This window comes from Dysidea avara, chromosome 7 (assembly GCF_963678975.1).
Source record: "Dysidea avara chromosome 7, odDysAvar1.4, whole genome shotgun sequence".
In the NCBI taxonomy this organism is placed as follows: domain Eukaryota; kingdom Metazoa; phylum Porifera; class Demospongiae; order Dictyoceratida; family Dysideidae; genus Dysidea; species Dysidea avara.
In genome coordinates, this window is record NC_089278.1 from 12919040 (window position 1) to 12944446 (window position 25407).

The window sequence follows — 25407 nt, forward strand, 5'->3', positions numbered from 1 at the left end:
CAATGCTCAGTATGCCTCAGAGCTTGAATTGAGGGTATACGGAGTATAACTTGTTAATTTTTTCATAAACAGTATACCTTGTTAGCTGCTTGGCAAGTTGCAGCAGTTTAAAAATATAATGCAAAACTCATAAACAGAATTTTCTGCAGTTAATATATCACAGGTGAATAAGCTATCTCAAGCTATCCCAATAGTGTATGTAAGAATACAAGATCTGTGATCCCAGATAAATTTACTCTAATAGAACAGTCATACATAGTCAAGTAAAGTAAAGTACTGTACATGTATACTCTACTGTTATAGAGCAGTAATAATCCTGTTGTCATATTATCTACTAACCTCTAGCATTCAAGAGCTATAGTGAGACTGCTATTTGTGGCCAAAATACTGACTTTGGGCATAGGGAATATATAATCTTTGCTTTGGGCTTGTAAGATGCTGAGACAAGATGACTTAAAATTCTGATGGTTAAAATTACAACCCTCGAAATGTTAGCTAATTTACCCCCCCCATCTTAGTATCCTTCGTGTTATTTTATGATTCAAGCGCTGGCATGCCTACGGGTTTTGTAGTTGCCCCTGAGACACAAACCCACATTTGGCTAGTGAGGTTGTATAATATCATATGCCACTTTAGTGTGGATGTTCAAAGGCACCACTTGGGGTTTAATATTACCTGGACAATATCATGGGAACATTGTTTGTTCATGGCTTTTGATGCCCAACCAGTTAAAGATAGATTTGTTATATTGAGTGACACGGAAAGTTTAATTGTGGGTTTTGGTTTATAAGTTAGGCCAGGTTCAAATTTCGACTAGTTGATAGTTAGTAAACTAACTATTTTCAGTACAATGTGTGGATGTGTATTTCTACTCACCATGTGTCAGCCATTGAGTAGACCACAGAACGACAACTAGATTTAAATAGGTGAGTAACTTATAGTCCTGTGTATAGTTAATGTAATAACCCAATAGCGAAGTTAGTAGGCTTATTGTAGTACAAATCAGAAAACTATAAACTAGATTCCACAACCACAATTTTTCTGGCGTTATGCATGTAAAACATTATGATACACAAATAACATTTTGAGGGCTACTATCCTATGCTATTAAAACCGCTATTGATCATGAGATACTGATGTATAAAAGAAAGAGGGTGAGTGCTTCTTTAGTTCTTTCACCTATCAGGTGAGTGTCCCTAGAGTGATACTGTATGTATCACTTATACCAAGACTGCATCAGGTTTTGCTGATATATACACCTGAAGCATGAGGGTCACAGACTAGAGTGCTAAGGGTGTATATATATATATCACCTAGGCATACTCATCTGATAGGTAAAAGAACTAAAGAACACTAGCCCTGTTTCTTTTATACATCAATATCTCATGATTGATAGTGGTTTTAATAGCATGGGCTAATAGCATGGGCTAATAGCATGGACTAATAGCATGGGCTAATAGCATGGGCTAATAGCATGGACTAATAGCATGGACTAATAGCATGGGCTAATAGCATGGGCTAATAGCATGGACTAATAGCATGGGCTAATAGCATGGGCTAATAGCATGGGCTAATAGCATGGGCTAATAGCATGGGCTAATAGCATGGGCTAATAGCATGGGCTAATAGCATGGGCTAATAGCATGGGCTAATAGCATGGGCTAATAGCATGGGCTAATAGCATGGGCTAATAGCATGGGCTAATAGCATGGGCTAATAGCATGGGCTAATAGCATGGGCTAATAGCATGGACTAATAGCATGGACTAATAGCATGGGCTAATAGCATGGACTAATAGCATGGACTAATAGCATGGGCTAATAGCATGGGCTAATAGCATGGGCTAATAGCATGGACTAATAGCATGGGCTAATAGCATGGGCTAATAGCATGGGCTAATAGCATGGGCTAATAGCATGGACTAATAGCATGGGCTAATAGCATGGGCTAATAGCATGGGCTAATAGCATGGGCTAATAGCATGGGCTAATAGCATGGGCTAATAGCATGGGCTAATAGCATGGGCTAATAGCATGGACTAATAGCATGGGCTAATAGCATGGACTAATAGCATGGGCTAATAGCATGGGCTAATAGCATGGGCTAATAGCATGGGCTAATAGCATGGGCTAATAGCATGGGCTAATAGCATGGGCTAATAGCATGGGCTAATAGCATGGGCTAATAGCATGGGCTAATAGCATGGGCTAATAGCATGGGCTAATAGCATGGGCTAATAGCATGGGCTAATAGCATGGGCTAATAGCATGGGCTAATAGCATGGACTAATAGCATGGGCTAATAGCATGGGCTAATAGCATGGGCTAATAGCATGGACTAATAGCATGGGCTAATAGCATGGACTAATAGCATGGGCTAATAGCATGGACTAATAGCATGGACTAATAGCATGGGCTAATAGCATGGGCTAATAGCATGGGCTAATAGCATGGACTAATAGCATGGGCTAATAGCATGGGCTAATAGCATGGGCTAATAGCATGGACTAATAGCATGGGCTAATAGCATGGGCTAATAGCATGGGCTAATAGCATGGGCTAATAGCATGGGCTAATAGCATGGACTAATAGCATGGGCTAATAGCATGGGCTAATAGCATGGACTAATAGCATGGGCTAATAGCATGGACTAATAGCATGGGCTAATAGCATGGACTAATAGCATGGGCTAATAGCATGGACTAATAGCATGGGCTAATAGCATGGGCTAATAGCATGGGCTAATAGCATGGACTAATAGCATGGGCTAATAGCATGGGCTAATAGCATGGGCTAATAGCATGGACTAATAGCATGGACTAATAGCATGGGCTAATAGCATGGACTAATAGCATGGGCTAATAGCATGGGCTAATAGCATGGGCTAATAGCATGGGCTAATAGCATGGACTAATAGCATGGGCTAATAGCATGGGCTAATAGCATGGACTAATAGCATGGGCTAATAGCATGGACTAATAGCATGGGCTAATAGCATGGACTAATAGCATGGGCTAATAGCATGGGCTAATAGCATGGACTAATAGCATGGGCTAATAGCATGGGCTAATAGCATGGGCTAATAGCATGGGCTAATAGCATGGACTAATAGCATGGGCTAATAGCATGGGCTAATAGCATGGGCTAATAGCATGGGCTAATAGCATGGGCTAATAGCATGGGCTAATAGCATGGACTAATAGCATGGGCTAATAGCATGGGCTAATAGCATGGACTAATAGCATGGGCTAATAGCATGGACTAATAGCATGGACTAATAGCATGGGCTAATAGCATGGGCTAATAGCATGGACTAATAGCATGGGCTAATAGCATGGACTAATAGCATGGGCTAATAGCATGGACTAATAGCATGGGCTAATAGCATGGGCTAATATAGCCTTCAGAACGTTATTCATACATCATCACAACGTTGTGGGGTCAAGATGTTTAAGTTTTACCATTTTGTATTACACAATAAGCCAAATTGGCTATTTGGACAGTAAGTTAGTTATTATATTAAGTTAAGGACTTAGGACTATAAGTTACTCATCTATTTAAATCTAGTTGTCCTTTTTGTATTGTTCCATGATCTGTTCAATGGCCAACACGTGGTAGGTAGAAGTGCACATCCACGCATTGCCCTAACGATTATTTTACTGATCATTCATCATTTAGCTAGTTGAAACTTAGCAACTACTGAACCTAACTTGTAAACCCAAACCCACAATTAAGCACTCTGTGTTGCTTATTATAACACAAGTCAGAGTGTATCTTATCTTTGAACTGGTTGTGCATCAAAGCGACGAACAACCATGATATTGCCGGGTACCCAAGTAGCGCCTTTGAATGCCTACACTGAAGTATATATCAGCAAAATCCCTTGTAGCCGTGCTACATATCTTTGATAATCTTATGATGCCTGTAGATAAAAGTCAGGAATTACTCATGCAATATTGGCCATAGGATCAGAGTTATTAATAGAAGACATATTCATACCTGTATAAAATCCAAGCTGTGAAAAAAAGGATGAAGTCTTAAAAAGCCAAGGTTAAAAATTGCCATGAAATGGCTGCAATGAGGGTCAATGAACACAATGACATATACATATTTCTTTGTACTTAGTAATAGCAACTCTGAAAAAATTTTATGACAAGCTGTGGAGAAGTTTTCCGAAGGATCACATGATATCACTGGAGAGATGCTGTACAGTTCATAAATTGAAGGAAGCTTATATTGACTATATCACGTCAGTCGAAACATCTGACTTAGCCAATCAACGTCTGCTAGACTACATGACAGATGTAATTGATCCAAGAGTCAAAGAGACCCTGCTTGTATTTTGCAGTAATTTGGAAGCAGTCATCGGGAGTTCAGCAAAAAACAACAATCTTGTAATTGAAGAGTTTCGAAATGGTATGTAAGTGTGTACGCAACTGTATCATGTGTAGAGTATGCATACATAGTGGTTGTATGTCAAGTGTGCCTTTACTATAATGTAGAATTGTTGGAAGCCATAATTGAAGAGTCAAATAGTGCTACCACTAGTCCATTGTCTACTCCAAAATCACATGTTGTACAAACTCCACATTTATCATCATCACCCATGAGTATGGAACAACAGCTGTCACCATTTGATGATGAGTTTGATGAGTTTGATGATATGGATACATCAGAAACGAATGAAGTTGTCTTTGGTGGTAAGTACTTATCGTAAATTAGGAATACTAGTTAATACATAATTTTAATTTGGGAATTTGAGCAGGAGGGTGTGATAGATAGACTAACAATACACAAAGTATTGCCAAAGGTTTTTTTTAGATTAGAGACTATACTATACCAGCTATATTTTTGTAGTGCACAAGTATATGCAGTGTTGAATTATGAACATGGGAAATGTTAGCAATGTTAATTGTTGTCATAGTGCCTGACAGTTTCGTTGGAAAGATCAGTACACCTGCTAAAAGTTAATCAGTATTTACATTTTGAATCGTCTTGCGAGAAAAGTTGAGATCAGCTAACAGGTTATCACCATCAAAAAAATTTGCTCTATTCACAGCTTTGTCTATATATATATATATACCTTAGCAGCAATTTTTATATTTGTGTCTGCTATATAGTTGTTCAGATCTTCACTAAGTGTGCATATGTTAGTATAGAAACAATGTTCATGAAATTACATTTGTGTAACTGTTAACAGTTCTTATGTACGTATCTCATTTACACCAGCATTGAATTTTTTTTGTTACAGGCATGTCAGAATATCAGGTTGCATTCAATTTGATTGGAAATATGCCAAAGGATTATAGGAAGACGGTAAAAGAATTAAGAAGATTTCTTACAGATGCTGAAGTGTCTACTATACTGGCATCCCCAAACTACCTAACTGCCAATGAAAGAATTGTAACAATTGTTGTGATCAATGCAATGAAACGAGGAGGACCATTGGGGATATCTGAAATACTGGAATCAGTCACTGATGCTCCTGGGCTTACTGGGATATTGAAAACGTTCAGAAGAAGTAAATTCCATTTTATACATTCAGAAACACAATAGTTAGAGAAAGTGTATCATGCTTATAAGCCTAATGCTTACTTTTATCAAATTTAAAGGGTCGTGTTCATCAGATTATTTACTTTACTGTGAAACTTTAGTTCAGTTTAACAATTTATTTTATGGATAATGAACCATTTCCATTTCTGAGAAGGGGTTAGCTTGTAGCTATGGATACACTAGTATCTTATAGTATGGTACTGTATAGTAGGGGTTTGGACTTTATTGCCCAAAATATTACCCAAAAACTCACAACTTGGTAGTATAACCAAACCCATAAATGTCTTCAGAGCAACCTCAAACCCTTCCACAAGTTCTATAAAATTTTTAAACAATATTTAACTGAATTTTCTACTAACTAACTAACTGACTGCCTAACTAGCTAACTAATTAATTAAATGATGCCTTCAGCCAAGTACGACTTAACTATGGATAAGGCTATGGACTTCCCCCCCTCCCTCAGAATGACATCTCGCCAAAATTGTATATCCTTCTTGAAGTGGGGTTGAAAACCGTGAAAAAGATTGATGTACTCTAATAGAACACACTCAAATACCACCGTAATAGAGCAGTCAAAGTTTTCATAAAAAACGTGCTCCTAAATGAAAATAATTTGCATACAGCGGGGATCAAACCACTCACATCTTACTTTGAAAATTGGTGTTTTACCACTGTACCAGGTGTTTTCAAGTGTCTTTAGGCTGTTTTGTACCACATTTTGTATGTTTATTAACTAAAAACATTGCCAAAAGGAGGTTTTAATTGACTGCAAATAGCATGCTTTAAATAAAAAGTTGGTATTTTAGTTGAAATGCTTCAAAATTTACCGGCCTATTGTATTATAAATTAATTCTGGTGAACTTTGAGATATTGTGAAAGCTAAAATGGCTACACCATCTGGGGGGCTGTGCCCTCTGCTGCCAGAGATTCTGTACTTTTGTCAGCCCCTCCTCACATGAACCACTTCCTCCACCACTGCTTACCTTTGTCCTCCTTTGTGTCCCATTTCTTTCTCTGCTACTACGTAGATGCTGATCCACGGTAATGGAAGATAAAATTTTGTTACACTTTAGCTAGATATTGCACTTGCAGAAACACTGCTAAACTGGTTGTGTGTTTTCAGATGCTTATCTTAAAATGCAAGGATACAATTCCAGACCTGAGCCTTACTCTGCGACTGCTTCTACTACTGATGCCAACCAGTGGCTAAACTGTGATGAACCTGTCATCTTTTCCGTGTTACAAATAAAACCTAAATGTAAGCCAACACATGTAGTACTAATTGTTGTATCATTTTACATTTGCAGTGTCTAAACTATTAAAAAAGCATTATGATGCTCTTTGGAAGAGTTTCCCCACAGATTTAAATGCTACGATTAAAAGAATTGACTTATTTCACATGAAGAGTGATGCATATCCGTATAGCTACTTCAAAATGGCACCAGATATATCAAGTGCCAATCAAAGAATTCTTGACATGTTTATGATACTTCTGTTCAAACCAAACTATGAGAAGGGAATATTTACGTTTGTTTCAATGATTATTACTATTATTGGAGATACAGTTGTAACAAGAAATTTTGAGAAAGGTAAGGAAAATCTTTGTTGTACTATAGACATGCATGTGACATTATAAGAGTATGTAACTACAGTGCATTTTCAAATTGTGATATGTTTAATGTTTACACAGATGTACTGAATTATGTAAAGGAAGAGTATCCAATGTTTGAATTACTATTAAGACAAGGACTGTTTTCAGACTGTCTAAGTGAAGAGGGTCTAGTTGAGCTACCCCAGTACCAAGAAACTCCATCAATCTGTAGTCACCCTATATCACAAGAGTCAGGTATATGTATAGAGATCTACTGCTTAGCAATAGAAAATAAAATGTCTTATTCAAATCAAGACACAGTGTTGCATTGATGCAACAAACCAGTTTTATTAATTGAAGCTGATTTTGATAATGAGATACCAATTTTTTAGTCTGTCCGCCTGCCTGACCACAGTTGCAAGGCTAGAGGCTAAAACAATACATTGTACAGCCTCCATATTTCATCACACTTAACTCACATGTGGGATGTGCCTTAGTAGTTCCAATGAGTGTCTGCCCAATGCATCTTGCTGTTCCTTTAATCTTTAATCATGTTGGTCGTCTTTTCATGAAATGAAACTGTATCAAGCATCAATTTTCCATATCGTTACAAACCTGAGCTAAACCAATACCAATCAAGTGACATGCCCTTTATTATCTAACTGGACCAATTGAGGGACATGCTCCTTAATGGTCTAGCTGTACTCATAGAGATTGATCATGCCTCTTATTGGTAGCATAGTGAAAAACAAGGCTACGCCCCTTCATATATAGTCCAGTTGGCTGAGGCCCACTCGAGACTCAAGATACTCTAATAAAGCAGTCACCCTAATGCAACAGCCATGTGTTTGATATTCTAATAGATAGAACATCCTCACGTGTACATCATAGCTGTAGGTATAACAAAAAACTAAACAGACTAGTACCGTATTTCCTTGGTTAAATGCTGCACCTTCAATAATAGCCACACTTGAGTGGTGCCACAATTGATTTTGAAAATAAAAGCTAAACATCGTTTTTGAGCATTGAATGGTGGCTGATTTTGATTATTTACCGCATCAATTTTTGGAACTAAGGTAATAAATGCCATAGCGTGGCATCTAACCAAGTAAATGTGGTATTAAAAATTAAAATGAAGTAGGGATCTAGCAATAACAACTAGTAAAACAAGATTATCTGTATTGCCACATAGCCCTGTCTACGTTGGCATTGAACAAATGACATGCCAATGAATGTAGGGATTTTCCCACAGAGCTATGTTGCAATACAAATAGTTTAGTCTCACTAATTTTTATCGCTAGATCCCTAGTTCATTTTTAAATTAATAATTTATTAATATAGTATAAATATTTCCTTATAGTCACAAGTGCTGAAGATGATCGAGATGCTTGTCTTGGTGCTTTTGATCACTGTTATGATCTGATGTTAAAAGTCAACCCAAGATTTGCCAAGAAGAAGTTTGAAGAAGTGTTTGATTTCCCTAATGGAGACCCACTAACTGGCAACTTACTGTTCCAGCCAAGTGAGATACAAATGGAAGTATTATTGGTATATGCTAGGGATGCCATTATTGTCCATGGAGTGGATAAGTTTTTCAAATTAATTGACTTGTTTTGCAGTCAAGAGCCTTACAGACAGATTGGAATATATTTGTTAGGTACGTATATATAAACAGTGAGTATATACTGGTGTGATGTATGGTTGTTTCAGATACCTATCACAGTAAAGGTGGTCATGAAATGCATGATGACATTTGGGATGGATGTGGTAAGTTGGTAGGTATACTATAGGATACTCTAATAGAAACAGTCATTGGATCCATTGGAACTGTTGTACTGTGTTTCCCATGCACTAATCCTTAACGGTCATTCCCATTGTAGCTATTTAAACTGCTGAATAAAAATTAATAGAAAGAATACAATCCACATTGTGATCATGCCCCACACACCCAGTTCTATAATGTGCATGCATATCTCTCCTCATTGTGTTTTAGTTGTTTGCCATCTCTAGTTTACCCATTGTAATTTAATTGTTCCATACATCACATTACAAAGTTGTTTTTGTTGTAGAAGACACATCAGTTGAAAATTTGATTGAGAAGTTGGAGTACCATAACAAGCAATTATATAAATATGGTGAGACTTCACAATAATGTTACCTGCCTCAGAGTGAAATTCCACTAGCAACATTTGCATGGCTCAGAATATAGTTTTGAGCCAATTTGAGTATTCATATGTAAACCATTACTCTTCATTCATTTAGGCTTACACTATCAACCACCAAAACCTTTGCCCTTGCACTATGTTCCACGTCCTAAGCAGCTAAGAAAAATTACTAAGGCTGTCTTGGATAACAAAAGTGACACACATGACGTTGACTTGGTAGTTGAAGGCACACCAGGATATGGCAAGACAACAATCATTAAAGGACTCTGTTGTCAACAAGACATGATGCAATATTTCATGGATGGTTTTCTATGGATTACACTGGGACCACATCCAGTAAAACCAGCTGTAAAGTTGAGTCAGATTTACCACCAACTCACTGCAACAACTATAACAGGAAAACAAGATTTCTTAGTGGCAAGGTTGAAGAACTTGGTAACACATTTACGATGGCTTCTGGTGATCATTGATGATGTCTGGGAGCCAAACGATGTTAAGGTGTATTTGGAGGTTTTTGGGTGCTGTAAAGTTATCTTGCTAAGTTGTTTCACCAACCTACGCACTACTGTTTCTAGTAAACATCGAGTACTAGTTGCTTTTATGGAGCCCACTGAATGCTTGAAACTTTTAGCCTTAAATGGTTTTGAAAATTTTGTTAATGAGCAAATTTCACACATTACTGGACTAATAGAAGACGTCTACTATAGTCCCATGTTGCTAAACCTCATTTGCTGCCAAATATCAATGTATTGTAATAAATACAAACTGTCTTGTGCCGATGCACTGCAAAAAATTGTGGCTAAATTGTACAACATTAGGGAGAGCATCGATGATGACAATGATTGTACTGCTATTGAGAAGGCAACTGTAGAAACTAGTTTACAGCTTTTATCAAAACAAGAAATGTCTCGTTTAAACAAGCTTGCGTCACTCACTGGGTCAGTTTGTGATACGGTTGTTTTACAAAGTTTGTTGCCGCAAGTTTGGGGCATCAGTGAGGAAATGACTTATGAATTTGTTGAATCAATGTGTTCACTTGGTCTCCTCCAGTACACTGAGCAGTTATTATTAACAGAAACAAACTGCAGTACAGTACCTTGTGTTGAGATACATACCATCATTGCCCAGTATTTACTTGTGAAGGTGAACCCAAACAAACTTACACCTAAAAATATTGCAACAGCTGTATAGTGTGGTTGATTTATTTGTGTACCAATTGTAGCTAAGTTTCGTGATCAAAATGTCACTTAGAGAGGACATCTTTACATTTTGTATGTTTTCAGCAATAACTATAATATAAAATAATGGTTTTGTATATTCCTCTATACTTGTACAACAAATTTTTTTCAGTCATGTATTACTACTAGCTGGGTGTAACCGAAATTTTTTTAGTCACATTATGTATGTAGTGCCAATTTTTGCTGTAATGTGAATTGTGTAAGCAATTAATCAATTTATCTGATTATTTGACTTGCTAAATGTCTTTATATATTTGACCACACAGTGACACATACACTGAAACTAGACATTACATCATCACATGAAAAAATATGATCTTTTACACATTAATCATTTCAATTCATTGCAGTAATTCAGTCATATGGTGAAAGTGACAGCTTTTCCTGGCAGCAAATCAACAACGTGTGTTGTGCTAACACGTCCCTCCCTCCCTGAGGCAGTAACTGTGTACGTTCCTGGAGCTGCCTTGATCAGCACTGATGACTGCTGCATGGAAAAAAAAACAACAAAACAAATTGGTAGAATGTTGACCAGTAGCGTAGCCAAGCACAGGCATCAGACTTCTTTGCCCCACCATCAGCTACCCAGAGTAGTTAGAGACATGGACTGAATCCACTGTTAAAGTTACTCAACTATCTATAACATCTGCAATCATACAAGAATAATCATTTTTGTCAATGCTTTTCTTTCTGACTAGTCAATGAGAGACAGGGTTTCCCCACGAGTAACTTGATTGTGGTACAAATAATAGGAAGCAATAAATAGAAGTGAGATGACATGATTACAAAAAAACAAAAAAAACATGCAACATTAATGTGACAAGGAGTGAAGGACAAGAGATTGGGATTAATTCTTCCAATGGTGGGGTGGACAGCTGCAGTTTACATTGGATTAAGTTGTGTATCGGTGTGGGATCAGAGCAAAGCAGCCTAGAATTATTTGAGATTTTATTATCCGTCTAGCTGTGTGGATACTGCTATGAAGTAGTTGTTCAGTCTGTTTTCTATTTTAGTTTGTAGGCTAACAACTTGCTATTGAGTGGCCAATGCAGCCATCGCGTGATAGAATTAAGTGCCTAGTGTTTTAATTCAAGTTTCTTTATTAGTCAAGTATTAAGACACATGCAAATTAAGAATACCAATGGCTCGCTAGTGTTCACATCGAGTAAGGTTATATTAGTCATTTTGCATACAGTAGTTGTGTAGGTAAAGTGTATGCATAGTGATACATAACACATTTTAAAAATGTGCTACAGTTGATGTCCATAAGAATATGAACATGTGTATGTGTGTTGTATGACTGAATGGCTTGCCCACCCGGTGTCTGGGCACAGCAAAAAGTCTGACAATGCCACTGATGTTGACAATAAAATCTGCTGAAAGTAGAAAGATACCCCATGGTGAGTTGATAATGTCTGTGTGAAATGAACTCTTGTGTTTCTTTTATGAACTGGACAAAATTGTGAAAGTTTCATTGAGATAAAAAATTTGTCAAAAATCATTCTTTGGTAGAATAACAGCTAGTGAAAAGGCTTGTAGGACAATTATGTAGGCTTCAATCACATCATAAAGCTACAAAATTAACTGATTTAAAGTATTATGGGTTGAAATAATTATTGGCTAGGGGGCATGCCCCCCAACTTTTTTATGCTAAAACACCCAACTGGTTTATTAGAAATAAATGTGACTGCTCTATTAGAGTACATGCATCTTCATCTTAGCAAAGAGTTGGGGTGGGGGCTCAAGCCCCATGAACTCACATTCTGCTGCCTTCAAGCTCCACTGACATGGATACCATGCAGCAATTAGTGTTGAGATTTTGCAGATATTCCGAGGATACTATTTTCAAGCCAATAAAAACATAGCCGATCTGATATGGGCATGCCTACCCGTCAGCAAATTTTACTAGAAACAAGTACACAAAAAATAGGAGTTTTCAACTAGAGTAGGGACCATAGCATATCAATAACAAGTACTGAAACAAGTTGGAGTAGTCCATGATATTAAATCACAGTAAAACAATAAGAAGTGTTATATCCCTACTGTGCTAGGAATACCATAACGGAAATGCACAGTAGGGATATACACTGTAGGGCTGCACCGATTCCACTTTTTACCAATACTTCAAATACCAAGTACTCAGCTGGGAAGTATCTGCAAGTACAAGTACCTTAAAGTAGCTACTTCATAGATATAGTGTACACATTTATTATATAGTGTATTTCATGGTATTCTTGTACACATTTTTTTCAGTATGGTTCGAGTCATGTTTATAATGAAGTAGCCAATCAAGATTCACAAAGAAGGAAGTCACTGAAATGCAAATAAGTGGATATTCAAGTATTTTTCTGGAGAAGTGTAGATAATATCATAATGGTGCTTACAAAAACAGTCACTTCTACCTGATTGCCCTATTAGAGTTATTGACTGTTCTATTAGAGTATATCGATCTTTTCTCAGTAAAGCATTTTCACACGTATAGGTTTCAGCATACGTCAGTAATTTTGCTAGTAGTTAGCTATTAGTGTTATACTTCAGTGATGCTTTTAGGCGCCCACTGTGCTAGTAAAATAAGCAACGAACGTTGTTTTATTCTCCTTGCACGTGATAAGAATCGGTATTTGCAACAATATAATGGCCGATTCCAATACTTCATGAAAACAGCAGTATCGGCCCGATACCAATACCGATACTAGAATCGGTGCAGCCCTAATACACTGCAACACTTCTTATTGTTTTACTGTGATTTAATATCATGGACTACTCCAACTTGTTTCAGTACTTTTTATCAATGTGCTATGGTCCCTACTCTAGTGGAAAATTCCAATTTTTTTGTGTACTTGTTTGTTAACTTTTTTTGTAAATAATTATTATGAATGGTGAACCCACGCATACCGCATCTGAAATGGCACTGTGCACCCCAGCAATATCAATTATTGTCTGAAAAGTAAAGTATCCATTATGCTCTGTTGTCGGCTATGTTCAACCCGTTACACAGCAGTACGAATCAAGAATTGTTCGAAAAGCACCTCTGCAATCAAAGTAGCCACTATGAAAAATATGGACGATTTCCGTTACGAAGGGAAGCCATCACGTGCTACCACCAAATCGACACTTTTCGCTGTCAGCAAAGATGAATGGGACACAAAGGAGGTAAGGCTCAAACGATTAGCTGAATATTTGGATTAATATTCGTTTGCTTTGTAGCCGAATAATAAAATTAACAAACGATTATTCCCACGTGATCATTTATGTGGTGATACATGATTAGCTGTCAGTAATTAACGAAGCCGAAGATGATGCTAATGAAAGTAACAAAAAGGAAAGGACTATATATCGTGATAAAGTGAAGGGTAGTAATAGAATTAGGCAGCCACTAATTGGTGAAGATTGCCATAAACGCAAGACTTCGTACGGATTTGTGGCTTACTCCAGGTACTTCTACTTTGTTACAACCACTTTCTATCACAGTATCGCTGTGATAATCCTTTCAGAAAGGGCATTATGGCATCTCTTTATTAGTAAAGTTATTCATACAAAGCCACAAAGCTGTTTGTGGTTATTTGTAGGCTTCTTGGTAGTGGCCACCTTAATTACTGAATTGCAATGAAACCTTACACCGATTATTCGACTAATTTCGTTAGAGTTGAGCGAATATTTGAATACAGTAAACCACTATTCGTTTGAGCCTTAAAAGGAGGACACTGGTAAGCCCATGAAGAATGCCTTGTATGTACTGTGGTACGCCAAAAGGCACCCCTCGGGCCGAAGCTACATCAAACAGTGAAAAAATCAAGCCCGTAGCCTTAGCCGTTATTGAGTTACGCTTGTCTGAAGGCATCAGGCAGTCAGTAGAAAATTCCTTTAAAGCAACTTGTTGAAAGCATTTTGGATCGATCTGAAAGCTTGTTTGGGCTTAGTTTTACCTAACTAATACTGCCTCATCGTCATCAGGGAAAATTGAGGCTGGTTTTTTTTGGGTGATGTTATTTCGTGGACCACGCCTACTCCTTTGTGGTCCCTACTATACAGTACTACTGCACTGTACTGTATGATTTGATTGTAAAGAAACAATTTACCTTGTTTATAGTGGTAGTAGTGCTACAACAATACCAACTCATGTGTTGTTTGGTGCACATGAGCGTGTATTTCTTACTCTAACATATCAAGACACATGGTAGTGTATCATGTAGCCCAGGAAACCAGCATGTCACACCAGTGTGTCATTAACAGGAAGAACAATAATATAATTTTCATGCATACATAGCTCCATGCTGCCTTTACAAAATGAGACAATTTTTTTGCCATAGAAATGCCCTCCAACTTCAGTAGTCCACATACCAAATTTGAGCAAAATCACCCAAAGCATTCCTGAGATACGAGTCTTCAAAACCTGGCTTAATTTCTTCGCTTTTGTTTTTCCTTTCTTTTTGCACACTTACAAAAGCTACCATAAAACACAAATGTGTTATTCAATTGCTTTGAAATTTTGGCACACATAAGTGAGGTGTAAAGGCAAATCTTGGTACCAAATTTGGTTTGAATATAATAAACAGTCACAGAGTTACTAACAATTATTCACAAAAATAATCCCAATATTGTTGTCACACCCACAGGTAAACCGTGCACGGGAAGAAGCCAAAAATCAGTACATGGATATCAGTGGTGCCATGATAGGAACATTTTCATATCATAATAGTCAAGATATCATGGGACTTATATCATGATCACGATATATCAAACGAGTTGAATTTGTGAATATTTTCACAGACAAGTTATATTCAGTCTATCTTAAAACAATAATGTGACAAAGTTGATGCTTGTTTATAAAGCATCACCGCATGTTGTCAGAGACATATCCTCATATTTTGCAAATATCAAGTCACTTTTCACTAAATAATTTGTGTTTTTTGTAACGATATGGTTTTTTCTCTATCACGATTATAATGAAATGTTACTATCATGATAATCGTGATATATGATATATCATGGCATCACTAATGGATACATTAACTATTAAACCTTACACCTTTTGTAGTTTAGAAGAACAACCATGAAGATACAGCATGAAAACCAACAATGTGTAGCAATTGTAAGAGTTTAAACAAATCAGACTTACAGTGTAAAACCATTGAGCTTTAATGCAAAACCCAAATACAGTACAAGTAGCAAATTAATTTGCGATCGAGATACTAATCTATACCAAAACAGCCAAGCTGTAAAAAGGATGCGGCCCCAAAAAAGCTAGGGATGAAAAAGATGTAAAATGAAAAGTGGTGGCCAAGAAATGGCCATTATGGTAGGTTACTGGCAAAAATTTTAATCACAACAATTCAGGTGAATTTGTGTTGCCTCCTCCAAGTTTCATTACAATTCGAAACTAAATTCTCCTGAATTATTGTTATTAAATTGTTACCATTAACCTACCTTCTTGGCCACCACCTTTAATCTCACATTTTTTCACCCCTGGCTTTTTTTACAGCTTGGCTGCTTCGGTATAGATATCTGTATCTGCTCCTTTTTTCATCATGATGCCAATTAGGGCTGTGTGATAATAACGATAACATGATTATCGTGATACCCATCATGATAAATAAAGATAATGAATTTTCTATTATCGATATCTCAAGATAATTGTACAACAAAAAAAGTTACTGCAATAAATAGAACGACACTTACATGTTCAGTTGATGACGGGTGTTTTCTAGAATGAAACCTTTTGAGGTGGACATCACTAGCAGAACCTTTGACAAATGGCTGGTGGCTATGATGATAACGCTGTAGTGTATGACACATGTAGTATTTGTAAACATTTACAAGTACAGTGCAGCACATCTATTCTGGACATCATACCAATAAGTGTCCTGTGTTTACATATATATATATATATGTGTGTGTGTATGTACTCTACTACAAATAGAACCATGGATAAGTGTCAAGGTACCCTTATTAGTGACGGATCCTATATCCTTTTCATCTCTGCTGTTTTTGGCATTAGTGCTGGCAGACAGTTAATTTGGCTACTACTTGACATTACTCATGGAATATTGTAGTTACTAATTTTATTTGACAAATACATTAGAGATTGGCCATTTAGCCAAGTTAAATCACTTATTTGATAGAATACACAGTGCATGTACAAAATTTTTACATGGCATTTCTTGCAGGAAATCCTCAGAAACTGCAGCATACTCTCACAGGCATCCTCCAAACTAGTGTGTATTACTGGCTCCTGTGGGAGAACAAGGCTAAAAGTATTAACAATATCATTAGATACTACGTATATAGGAGACAGACAATGCTATAGTATAGTAGTGTGTATGTGTGTGCGTGCATGTGTGTATGGTGTAGTTTCTGTTCCCTTGAACAGGTCAGTATACTAACACACAATACTCCAGTCTACTAAGCTGCTACATTAATGGGAAACTGGCATTAACTTGGGAAGCAAATATAGTTTGGATGATCATGCCATCATCTGTGAGTCATGGTAAAGCTTTCTTGTGGGCACATCCAGAAGAATTCGGTTGCATAACTTGTAGTATCTGTATACTGCACAAGTGTCCCCAGTTGGTATGCCTGTGAAATAGTAGCCAAAACCTTTGGTTTTACTACTACATATGTGTTTAGTGTGTTTAGTGTGTGTGTGTGTGTGTGTGTGTGTGTGTGTGTGTGTGTGTGTGTGTGTGTGTGTGTGTGTGTGTGTGTGTGTGTGTGTGTGTGTGTGTGTGTTTAGTGTGTGTGTGTGTGTGTGTGTGTGTGTGTGTGTGTGTGTGTGTGTGTGTGTGTGTGTGTGTGTGTGTGTGTGTGTGTGTGTGTGTGTGTGTGTGTGTGTTTAGTGTGTGTGTGTGTGTGTGTGTGTGTGTGTGTGTGTGTGTGTGTGTGTGTGTGTGTGTGTGTGTGTGTGTGTGTGTGTGTGTGGCGCACATGCGTGGGTGAATGCGTATCCTTGTGATACAATTAAGTATGCAACACGTAATTACATAACATTTAAACTTGATAGGTTATAACACTGAGGACCATACCACCAAACACACCTCAATGTGGGCACTGATTCCTTGATTGGGGGCTGGCCATTCTACCCTCTTTGCTGCAGCTTTATTGTGTACATACACTCCCAGTCTTCCTGCCCGACACAGCGTACACAATGTCCAATCATCACACTCCTGTAATCACACACGATGAGCACATGACAGTACAATGGGATCTCTTACATACACACACTCATGCATGCACAATCACATATTTATTACAAAATCAAGGTACATGTAATGTATTGTATGAAAACAGTGGACTATTATCCAACTACACTGTAGCTAGGAATTAGAGTACTGCTGTGATTGTGTAAAATTTAAGCTTCATTAAAGGCATCTCTAACACACTGAAGGATTTTACAGTTGCTCATGATGATCAAACAAACCACTTTGATGTAACAATTACTACTTCATGGTAATCAAAATTCTGGTTTCCTGTCCATGCCACACTTAATATCACAACTTTCTTATACACTATATACAGTGGGACCTCACTCCTTGGGAACAGGGGTGGGGTCCATAAGTCTGAAAAGTTCATATCTCTAAAACTGTATAAATAACCTTAAAATAGCATAAAGAACATTTTAAAATAAATTTTAAAAATCAGTATTATCAACTACCCTAATAGAACAGTCACTACTCGAACAGTCATTTCTGTAGTTCGGTTAAATGAGAATTCGATTAAGTGGGACCCAGATAACTGAGGTTCCACTGTAACCCATAGGCTACACCCTTTTCACAACTTAGCTGTTTTGAACTCACAAGTGTAAAATAAAGTTGTATAGTAGACAAAGTAAACAAGGCCTATAGTGTTCCACTGATAGAGAAAACTGATCCAATACTAATACCAGGGATTTTTCTAGGGGGTGCCCCCCTAAAAATGATCCCCCCCTCAACCAGCCCAATGATGAAACAATGTTGAAATCATAAAATTTACAGTCAATGGCTAGCTAGCTAGCTACAATAAAACAAAAGGCATTAAACACAAATTCTTCTTGGCTTTCTACTCCAAACATCTACTATATTCTCAAGGTCTTCATCCGATAGTGCCTCTGGTGATTCAATGGCAATCTTCATATCTTCTTTCTTCAACTTGTGCTTAAACACCTTGTGTTTAAGTTTCTACAACTATTTTTTTAGAAGTAAGAAAGTATTGTTGTTGCACTGTATGATGTACATATCAGTAAACACAGCCTGAGTAAACAGGTAATTTAGTCTAATTTAAGTTCTTCCCCCCCCCCCTCAATTTCTGAAAAACTCGGATTGCCCCCCCCCCCCCAAATTATTTTCTAGACAAATCCCTGCTAATACCAGCAGTGAATTTCACCAATACAGAATGACACTTGGCGCAAGTGGTTATTAATTGATATCGGAATGTTGTAACTAACCAATACCGATTGATAGCAAATACCGGCTCCAACCAATCTGGAAAACTAATAGGCTGTAGCCTCCACATGGGGTCTTATGGAGATGGAGATAAAGTACAGCCACAGGACAGAGTCCAGGATATCATTATTTTCATTAAAAGGACTGAATCATGCTATGTTTCAAAACCAAATCATATCTACAGTGGCTGAAACTGCCTGGGTACCCAATAGCTAAGCCTGTTAATAGTTGAATGCAAATGCACACTGATTATTATGAGTTTTGGATACGTTGTTACTTTACCACTTGTCACCTCTCAGTCTCTGACTTTATAATGCTCCTTAGATGAAGCTGCAGGCTGGCCAAATACTTTTTTGAATTGGACAATCAACTGTAATCTTATTAAAAAGGTCATGTCATAGAATTATAATCTCCAGGTTACAATCCTCTCGAAAAATCTATCTAGTGTAGATGCCTGTAACCATTACATACTACTAGCTCTCTCAGAGTCTGTGGTAGTCAGACCCTTGTGTGGGGCCCCGCCCAAAATAAAAGGGTGTGGCTACACGAGACTAAGGCTGTGGGCAAGTGACATCATGGAGCAGTGTTACCATACCTCTCAGTCTCGTGCGGCTGGACGTACAGCCAACCTGTTTTGTTGTGTTTTTTTTTACAGTATATCGCAGAGGAGGCTGGCAGCAATTAAGTGCCTTTAGAAATTAATTACATAAAAGTTGATATTCTGGAATGAAATAAAACATGTGGAATATATAACGAAGTGTGGCATCATTGTGTTGTTCATAAGAATGTATATCCCAGTTAGTGCTAGAGGATACATGTCAAATGGAATTATATTTCACATTGAAATGTTTTTTTTTTTTTTTTACAAAACAAACCTTAATGCTTATAAGAAGTCGCAATCCGTATATCAAACAACCCCCTGTCACCCCCACCATTTGCTAGTTTTTGTATTGCAACTGTTGAGGCTCACGTGAAATTTCAAGCTGAAATATGCAATTAAGGCAATATTTTAAAGTAGCACTTAAAAGCGCTGCCGACCTCCTCCAGTGTCCTCTGGGTAAGTCTGTCTGTGAATGCTATCCCACTAGGGACCTGTGAGAAGGAGAGTCATAAATATGTAACTGAAACGTTGAAGATTGCAGAAAAAACAAAATTCCCAGACCCAGTGGTGACTTGATCCCCAGTAACATTCAGTCTAGGCATGCGCCAAAGGAGCCACAACAACCAGGATCTGAGATTTTTTCTGCATTAAACCTGTACTTATGCACCTATCGATGTCACGCCCTACCAGGTTGGGCAGCGGGTGGGAATTTGTAGGGGATTCGTCACCCAAACTCGTCCCCAGGGTAGGGGCATTTGCAACACGAATAGCCATATTGTTAGTGATTTTCAGGATAAATAGTAGGGGATTTGTAACTCGAAGTTGTCCCCAGGGGTGGGGAATTTGTCATCTAGCATTTGCAAATCCCCACCTCTGTCCAATCTGGGGTAGGTGGGGCTTGACATTGATAGGTGCATTAAACCTTAAAAGTTAAACATCGACTTCTCGCCAGCAATTGTAATGCACTTGTCAATTTCATGCCCCACCACTCCCCGGGGAATACAGGGGATTTTATAAATCGTGGTGTCAAATTTTATTTATTAAGGCTTTCCAGCACAAATTCCCCACTACTGGGGCAAAATCGATTGTCAAATCCCCACTATCTCCCTAGGGGATTTGACAACACCTTACGGAAGCCTAAGCGCATATTTCATGCATGCGACTAGTGAATAACCTGGATACCTGTAGCTAGTAAAATTATAGCGAGTGCGATTTTAACTTAGAAATGCAACTACTGAAAATAGGTCAGTGATCTGGGGACAACTGTCAATTGCCCCAGGGGTAGAGACAAGAAGCAATGTCAAATCCCCACTTGGGGTGTGGGGACGCTCAGGGGGTGGGGCATGATATTGACAAGTGCATAATGCACCTATCAATGTCAAGCCCCACCTACCCCAGGTTGGGCAGAAGTGGGGATTTGCAAATGCGGGAATGCAAATTCCCCACCCCTGGGGACAACTTTGAGTTACGAATCCCCTACTAATTATCCCGGGAATCACAACAGTATGGAAAAGTACGGATATTCGTGTTGCAAATGCCCCTACCCTGGGGGACGAGCTTGGGTGACAAATCCCCACCTGCTTCCCGACCTGGGGCAGGTGGGGCGTGACATTGATAGGTGCATAAGTCGAATGAAGGGCAGGTAGTCCGAGCCCTTTAATACCAGCTGGCAGACACTAGAATTAGCTCACTCAGACTTTTTAATTTACCTGGCATAAACGGTGCGACATCGGAGCTATCACACCTCACAAATCATCGGTAGCGTCAAGTCCAGCGTCCCGCGCAACAATAGCGCGCACTATATGGAGAAATATTCTATTTGTTTAGCACAGAAGAATTTCCTCCGACATGCTCCGAATATAGTACTAGAATACACAATGGATTGTATGTATCTAGGTATCTATGCTCCGACGAATGAGAGAATCACCATGAGACGGACGCCGGATAGTGTTACTGTATCCTTCAAATAGTCGATTAACTGTTCTACTAGAGTAGCTGACTGCTTTATTAGAATGTCTTTTTATACACTGTCTAGCTATATTATAACTTGACTTGTGTTATGTCAGCACGTGCCCTATTCCATGCATGTGTCCTATTCCTGTGTCTTGCTGGTCTTCTTTGACAAATTGATGGAGTAAATCTTCAGATGTTTGCCTACAAGATCTGCATTGGCCTATCCTTGCATCACGTAGAAATTATTTGAGTGTATCAATGATGTATGACATCATGCATGATCATGCAGTACAGTTCTTTCAGTGAAACTTGTGGACTACTGTACTTTCAACTCTTGCACTCTGGTCATTCCGTATGTCTTGTTCTACCACATAAACTCTTTGACATTTTTTTTTGCGAACACAGTATTCTGTTCTGTCTTCTGTTTTGATGCCAAATTTTGTCCTGCCCTGTATCCATTGTTTTGTCATTGCTAACTTCAGTAATATAATTTGTTCAGTAATTGTAATTTGTTTTTGTAACTGTACTGTTAATGTTTAGATATTTTTGTATTATTGTTTTGTGTCTTGGGAAGCACAGGCTTTGCCTTTTGGTGTCATTCTGTCTATTGACAAATTAGACAAATACTAAATACCATGATGGATTTCTCAGTTGGGAGGCCTGAAGTCATAACTTCTCCATCCCTAAGAAGTGTATTATTGTAAAGAAATTCATAGAAGGTTTCAAAAACCCTTTCTGTTGCTAGAACTGATGCCTGGGTCAGAACAAGATTTATTAGAGTATCTCAATCTTCCATAAACAGGGTGCCTGTGTCTCCCCTTGGCTGGTTCTTATCACAGTATTTATGCAGTTAAGAGCAGACAGATTCACCAATTCCAAGGGGGGTACACTTGCTTTCTGTGCATCCTTTGGATCTGCACCCAGGTATATTTATTTTATTTTATATATAGCCAAGGTTTCATATTCTCAGTCACAATACACAAGCTACTACCACAATATAAATGAACACATTTATAAGCCTGTTAACTTGTCCCAACATTGTGAAAACCATTGTTGAAAAGACTTTAGTTTTGACTTGCATTCAACCAGCTTTGTTACTGCACATTTCAACTTCTCCTCTTGTGATCTAACAAATGCATTGGTTTCAGTTGTCAGCAGTTGTAACTTTTCATCTCGATTTTCATCCATGGTTATTGGTTCAGACAAGATGGGGTTGAAGCGGAAATACTTGGAGGGTGGCAATAGATCCAGCAAAATTGTATGCACCACTGTATGGTAATAACAATACAGTAAATGACCAAACCAACAATGCTTGCCTCCAAAAGTTTGGAGGTGGGAAACATTGTAAAAATTTAGTGGATCCTTCGCTAAGTAAACACCATTGTTTCTAGAGTTTGACTAGTGTTTGAACATATAGAGCTATGTTTAATGTTTAATTACTCTAATAGAACACACATCTACTCTAATAGAATAGTGCTCTAATTAAACAGTTACTTTTACAGTAGAATTGAAATGCTTAAGGATCCACTATTAAACAAAATGATAGTTTTGTTATTGATGTGACTGTTCAATGGAGCAAGTGTATGTACTATTAGAGTAATGAATCTGTGGATTGTATAGAAGTGAATGAGCTTCATTTACCAAACAAATAATTACTGCTTATTGCATATGTTAATTAACCTTCAGTATCAGTAGCACTGGCTATTACATTCAATAACTTGTCCCTCCACTTGCTGCTATTGTTGTCATCTGACTGCCCCTGTGCATATCCAGTACCTAATGACACAACACACTGAATTGGATTATTGCGCCAAATCCGTTGGGCTTCATGTAGTGCAATAGCTGTTGGGTTGTTGTTCAACAAGCCACCATCCTACAATGAAAAACATAATGTATGTCTCATCTGCTATAAGTATAGTCAATATACAGACCTGGTGTACATACGAGGTCAATGGCATCTCTTCAAAGTAGCCTGGTGCTGCAGTGGATGCTCGTATAGCTTCCCATAGTTTAACATCTTCACTACCTCGATAAGAAGGCTTCACTGATGTGGGAAAATGACGGTAGTTACGGAATACGAATGGTTTCAGTACAGGCTGACTAGCAATTGTAGATATAAAAGACACCTATGTAGTATACAAGTATGAAGGTTATAGACATTGTTAGATGATTAGCTACTTTGGGAATTAAAGGATCCAAGGCAGTATCAATCAGATATTGGTCAAAGCCTTCCTCTCCCCTATGCAAATATTTAGAACAATTATGGATAAACACCTGCTCACCGAAGTATATTCTCAAATTTTTCTGTGTCATAAAAGGCTTGTTTGAGAAATAGCTTGGTGATACCAACTAAAGTGTTGGTCCCAAACACTTCACTACACAAACTGCGATATGCCTGTTCCACACTGTCCAAAGGATCCCTGCGGATGCAAGAGAGAGCCAAAAGAAGTGACCCAGTACTTGTTCCACACACATAATCAAATAATTCATGCACTCTTCTACCAGACATTCTCTCAACTTCTTGTAACATTAATACTGGTACTATACCTCTAGTGAAAGCAAAAACTGTGTTAATATATTGTAGTGATGTAATTCTACCTTACCTCACCCCACCTCCGTCAATAGAGAGAATCCTGATACCATTACTAGGTAATGGTAGTGGATGACCAAGCAGTATTAGTGCCCATCTAGCTAGTGCAGAAATATCTGCATTCTTGCGGTTGTACAATTTCAGCAGGGCTGGTAATGCGGGTAATGCACGTTCATAATACTCACTGTTATCACGTAAACAATAAGCTAGTTGCGACAATGCTTGCAATTCGCTAGCTTTGCTTCTTGTGGAAGTTCCTTCTAAGAGTTGCTCAACAAGGCTTTCTATATCACTACTACTGCTTGTGCAGACGCTTCTTCGCCAAATAAAACATTTAAAAACTCCAAAAGCAGCTCGGGTCGTGGCCATACGCGAGCTCGTCCCGTCCAGACCCTAGTTGCCATAGCCACGGACTCAGCTACGGATAGGTCACGTGCACATTCTAAGTTACGTCATGACTAAAGTTGGTGTTCTCCCAGTGTCAAGGCTGTGTCCTTGTTGTTCTCGTGGGAAGAGGTTGACCTTTTGGTTCGTTTCTTTTTTTGCTAGTATCAGTTGTCTACTGACTAGCTGGTTTACGATAGTGAATAAGATTTAGCTAATTAGCTAAACTGCAATTTATGCACCTATCAATGTATTGCCCCCACCCCCCCCCCCCCCCCCACCTCGGGCGTAAGTGGGGCTTTACAGGGGGAATTGACACGAAACTGCTGCCCCACTATGGGGCATTTGACGATCGTTCAGTAAGCACCCAAATATTTTTTGTTGTAACTTCCTTCGCTATGTCAAATCCCGAGTAAACCCCGCGTTGCAACTGGGGCCAACGGTGGGGATTTGACACGATAGGTTTGCCCTACTATGGGGAATTTGACATTCGGCTGTGTCCAATCCCCACTATAGCCCCATATATGCCCGAGGGGGGTAGTGGGGCAATACATTGATAGGTGCATTAGTGGAGTCACAATTTTTAAATCTCGCGGTTTTTGATGCTGTACCAAGTCAGGGGCTCACCAAGGAATTCACTCAGTCCACACAAATGGAGCAACAGAGAGATACAGCATGATGGATTATACTATTGAGGTATATATACAGTAGTTTTAGCTAGCTTGTGTAGTAGCTATTATGTTTAAGTTTATTAATCTCACTAGCAATATGGGCTCATTATTTTCAGCACTAGTGGATGGCTACCATGAAATGTTCTATAGCTGCCATACAACAGGAACTTGGTCATATGATTCTTGAATATGCATGCACACTGAATATGAATTCCTCATATATACCCTTAAAGGTACTAACCAAA

The 25407-nt window shown here is 38.3% G+C and overlaps 3 protein-coding genes across 3 annotated transcripts in view; 1 reads left to right on the forward strand and 2 right to left on the reverse strand.

Moving 5' to 3' along the window:
* LOC136260327 (uncharacterized) overlaps positions 1-10893 on the forward strand; it is a 34791-nt gene extending 23898 nt beyond the window's left edge. The window contains exons 11-20 of the mRNA XM_066054019.1: positions 4125-4415; positions 4502-4699; positions 5251-5520; positions 6676-6810; positions 6860-7141; positions 7243-7398; positions 8504-8800; positions 8854-8910; positions 9213-9278; positions 9406-10893. Of these exons, the coding sequence (XP_065910091.1) occupies positions 4125-4415; positions 4502-4699; positions 5251-5520; positions 6676-6810; positions 6860-7141; positions 7243-7398; positions 8504-8800; positions 8854-8910; positions 9213-9278; positions 9406-10499 (2846 nt within the window). The 3' untranslated portion in view covers positions 10500-10893. The remainder of the gene's footprint in view (positions 1-4124; positions 4416-4501; positions 4700-5250; positions 5521-6675; positions 6811-6859; positions 7142-7242; positions 7399-8503; positions 8801-8853; positions 8911-9212; positions 9279-9405) is intronic.
* Positions 10771-21407, reverse strand: LOC136260329 (uncharacterized). Its single transcript, XM_066054020.1, has 5 exons — positions 21274-21407; positions 17581-17709; positions 16698-16778; positions 16226-16324; positions 10771-11033 (listed from the first exon to the last, which is right to left on the reverse strand). The coding sequence occupies exons 1-5, from the start codon at positions 21292-21294 to the stop codon at positions 10905-10907; spliced, it is 459 nt and encodes a 152-aa protein (XP_065910092.1). The 5' UTR covers positions 21295-21407; the 3' UTR covers positions 10771-10904.
* A 1065-nt stretch (positions 21408-22472) lies between these two features.
* Positions 22473-24718, reverse strand: LOC136262529 (calcium-independent phospholipase A2-gamma-like). Its single transcript, XM_066056832.1, has 6 exons — positions 24121-24718; positions 23800-24066; positions 23696-23756; positions 23449-23643; positions 23198-23390; positions 22473-22785 (listed from the first exon to the last, which is right to left on the reverse strand). The coding sequence occupies exons 1-6, from the start codon at positions 24474-24476 to the stop codon at positions 22529-22531; spliced, it is 1329 nt and encodes a 442-aa protein (XP_065912904.1). The 5' UTR covers positions 24477-24718; the 3' UTR covers positions 22473-22528.
* Between the last annotated feature and the right edge of the window lie 689 nt (positions 24719-25407).

Coding starts and splice junctions, on each gene's coding strand:
- LOC136260329 (XM_066054020.1), bottom strand. CDS start 21,294: ATGTCGCACCGTTTATGCCAG. Junction 16,779..17,580: donor GAATCAGTGCCCACATTGAG/GTGTGTTTGGTG, acceptor GTTCTCCCACAG/GAGCCAGTAATACACACTAG. Junction 11,034..16,225: donor ACCCGTCATCAACTGAACAT/GTAAGTGTCGTT, acceptor TTTTCCATGCAG/CAGTCATCAGTGCTGATCAA.
- LOC136262529 (XM_066056832.1), bottom strand. CDS start 24,476: ATGGCCACGACCCGAGCTGCTTTTGGAGTTTTTAAATGTTTTATTTGG. Junction 24,067..24,120: donor ATTGACGGAGGTGGGGTGAG/GTAAGGTAGAAT, acceptor TGCTTTCACTAG/AGGTATAGTACCAGTATTAA. Junction 23,757..23,799: donor AAATTTGAGAATATACTTCG/GTGAGCAGGTGT, acceptor ATATTTGCATAG/GGGAGAGGAAGGCTTTGACC.